The sequence below is a fragment of the Ricinus communis genome, chromosome 5, assembly GCF_019578655.1.
Source record: "Ricinus communis isolate WT05 ecotype wild-type chromosome 5, ASM1957865v1, whole genome shotgun sequence".
NCBI lineage: Eukaryota > Viridiplantae > Streptophyta > Magnoliopsida > Malpighiales > Euphorbiaceae > Ricinus > Ricinus communis.
Genome location: NC_063260.1, coordinates 9,347,883 through 9,351,612, shown reverse-complemented (window position 1 = coordinate 9,351,612; position 3,730 = coordinate 9,347,883). Strand labels below are relative to the sequence as shown.

At 31.7% G+C, this 3,730-nt stretch overlaps 1 protein-coding gene across 1 annotated transcript; it reads right to left on the bottom strand.

Annotated features, from left to right (window-relative positions):
- Positions 1–791: 791 nt before the first annotated feature.
- LOC8289605 (phenolic glucoside malonyltransferase 1) lies at positions 792–2,520 on the bottom strand. The gene has a single exon (XM_002527580.4). It carries the CDS (start codon positions 2,376–2,378, stop codon positions 1,002–1,004), a length of 1,377 nt encoding a protein of 458 aa, XP_002527626.1. The 5' UTR covers positions 2,379–2,520; the 3' UTR covers positions 792–1,001.
- Positions 2,521–3,730: the final 1,210 nt, after the last annotated feature.

Sequence of the window (3,730 nt, the reverse complement as noted above, 5' to 3'; positions counted from 1 at the left end):
AATACTTGCCACGCATGCCAGGGTTTGCGGTTTTGATCTGTAGAGGGATGTAATGTAAAAAACAAAGAAGGAAAAAGTGCACAAAAAGCCTTCCTCTCTATCTTCTTCTTCTTTATATTTAATAATTGGATCTTCATCAATTCTTTCTTCTTTTCTATTGTTTTTCTTCTGGAATAACATGATCCACCTCCATTAAATAGTCATGTGAATGGGCCCCACCACAAAATAGTCATGTTTGGTGTTATGCAGTTGGGTGGAAATTAATGTGTTAATTTTGTGCAGGAAAGGAAGCTGACGGTCAAACATGATGAGAAGCAGCGAAAATTGCGGCAATTTGGTCCCTCACATATAAGCCTTGCCAGATCAGCTGAAGGCAAACCGACGTTTCCTTTAAGTTAAATCACCCTTTATTTAAGGGCTTAAAATACAGTAAAAACATTATTTTGTATATTTTTACGTTAGAAAACAATTTGAGGACTTATGTACTCCTCAGAGAGAGAGAGAAGGTTAATTCTATAGTGATCGATAGTTTAATTATTATTTTTTATATTTTTATCAATTAAATTTTAATTATAGATTATTAATAATAATAAATAAATTAATTAAAAAAATATAATAAATAATAAATAAAATTATATATTATATGATCGACTGAATATAATGTAGAATTTGAACTTGGTAGAATAATAAAACATCTTACCTAACAATACTTTTTATATTTTTTTTCTTATTAATTAATTCAGACATAGCAGAGTTAGTAAAAGTATTAATTTATCAAAAATTATAAGATCGATAGTAACTCATTTTAAATTTTCTCCATAAACAGGGTGCTCTGAGTAACATTTAATTTAATTAAGAAAAAAACTAAAAGATTTATTGACTAAATTCCTCTCGTGCATTTAAACATTAAAAAGAGAATGTTTATCTTGCCTTCACATCCTTAGAGGAATCTATATATATAAATGTCAAATTTATTAGTAAGTAAGCAGGGCATTGAAGCCTTAAAGATCATTCAGGCCATTGAAGAGCATACGAGAAAAAGCTTCCATTTCATGTCTGGGCAAGGCCAAACCAATCTCAACTCCTCCATTTCCATCCCTGCACTCAGTCAAAGCAATAGCTCCAGTTCTGTCAATGGAAGTTATCTCCACCTTCTTTGGTTTTCCCCATCCGAAATCACACCCGTAGACTCCGAACCTGGTGGATCCTGCCAAACTGATCAGTTGCGCTCCTCCTAAAGCAGTCTTGATATTTAACAGAATGTCCTCTATACCTGCAAGAGCATCCTTCTCCAACCCTTTTATTATACCACTTATCCTCTCCGCTATACTAGACACCCCACTGTCCTCCATAAATTCTCTTGCTTCTGTACTGAATTGGTGAGAAAAAACACCATTGCCGAAGTAATTCATAGGGAGTGGAGGATCTATTCGGCTCCTGCAATCCACAGCAAAAACAAAGCAAACCTTTCTATTTTCATCTCCTCCTCTTGCTTTCACCATGCAAACCGATACATAAGCACATATAAGCACAAAAGCAGACAGTGAAACTGAGTGGTTTCTCAATTTAGATAACACCTTGTTTTTGAGTTTGTTTATAACTTCAGGGGTTAACTGGAATGTGGACCGGACCTGGTCGGCGGCTACTATGACCGTTGGCAAAACCTTCAAGCTTCGAGGATTTTTCTTCCATTCTTGCTCAGTCAATTCTGCCCATTGACTTAAGACCACTGTTTCAAGCTCTGATGCATCTTTAATACTATTTCGATCATAAGATGGAGCTAATTCAGGCAATAGAGAAGTATTATCGTGTTTACATATATATGCCCAAGCTTTAATAAACATGGTTGAGCTTTTACCATCAAGAATTGCATGGTTACTGGAGCAGCCGATGGCAAACCCTTTACTTGGAAACAAAGTGATTTGCAGCGCAAGTATTGATGATGAAGTTTCAGATATTGGCAACTCGGGTACATAAGGATGAGACTCAATAGCTTCAATCATCTCACTAGTACTTGACAGATGATCAAAATCAGCGTCAGATTCGGCGACGGTGAGCGGAAGTCCATCGTTTGGACAGTAAAGAATGACGGGTTTAGGAGAGTTTAGGGGCCAGGTAAGGCGGCCGGCGATGGGGAAGAAGTGGAGGAGAGTGAGAGAAAGGGAGTGTTTGAGTTTTGGTAAGATAACAGAATTGAAGAAGTCAGGGGTTGATTGTGTGAGATGGTAGAAAAATAGACGTTCAACCGGTGGGAATTTTAACCAAAATAAGTCGAAAAAGGTGGCGGGAAGAGAGAACTCAGAGGCTGAGTGAGGTAAGTGGGAGGCCGGTGAAACTTGACAGACCTCAAGAATTTTTAATGAGTTGGGTGATGCCATAACTGCTTTTGGAGAAGCTCAAGGGGATAGACAGAGAGACAGAAGAGGGGTTAATTGCTGACTAGAGGGAATTCACGATTAGAAAAACTCTTGCTTATCCACGTGTTATTCTCCTGGTGTATATTTAGATAGAGCTGGCTTGCGTGGTTAACCCGTAGGAACATCCTCGTTCAATGCTTCCTAATAAGTCTTAAGATCTTGTTCAACAAAAATATTTATAAAATAATTAAAGCCATAATATAGTTTATAAAAGATAAATTGTGATTAATTATTGCGTAATCAAACGATTATTTTTTGTAGCATATTATGTTTTTAAGATAAACGAAATAATTGTCATAGAAAATGGAAATTTCATCCTACTTCCCCATACCGGTCCCACTTGGTTTACCAGATTTAGCCATTAATCTTTTTACACTAAATATATACACAGTAATAAATTAAAAAAACAAAATTATTTTTTAAAATTTTATATATATTTATAATTAATAAAAAATAAAAAATACAATCTTTTAATATTAAATAATTAATATATATTTTATTATTTAACATTAATAAATATATGGATTGAATTGTGTATATATTTTAACATTAATTATTTACAATGAAATAAATGAAATCAAATGAATTAATAATTATTTGAGTCAAAATGAATTCTCTTCCTATACAACATAAGTCACTTTCAAGTTTGAAGAAATATGACCTCCTTTCATCGACAATGATGATTTCACGTTTGGCCTTTGAAAGTCGCAATATTATTATAGAGGGTAGTTCTATTTTATTGTGGCACCCTTTCATTCGTGTATTTAGATATTTTTTATAATTTGAAATGTATTAAACAATAAATTTTAGAAATAATAAAATAATTTTTAAAAAATTAAATTCTAAACTTCAAATAAATCAGAAAAAACTGCTATTATTTTATTTACACATTTTTTAATGTATTAGATACTTTTCACTATTAGTATTAAATTACTTATTTTAATCTTAATTTTTAATTAAAATAATTGGCTAACATTTTAACTTATTAATTATTTTGTTGCTCTTATAACAAAAGATTGGACATATAAATAAATTTAACATACATACTCTATTAACTATTTAGTTCAATTAAAAGTTATAATGATTTGAATATAAATAATTAATATAATTATTAAGTAAAATATAATATAAAATTAATTTATAAATATAAATATATATAAATTATTAGTAAAATATATAGTTTATTAATAAATAGAGCAGAAGATATCGGCATCAACTAGTTCATTATTTTTTAGAAAATAAATTAAAAAATAACTCCCTCGTCCACCTTCATCCTCACCAATTTTATTATTTTTCATCTACAATCATCATTG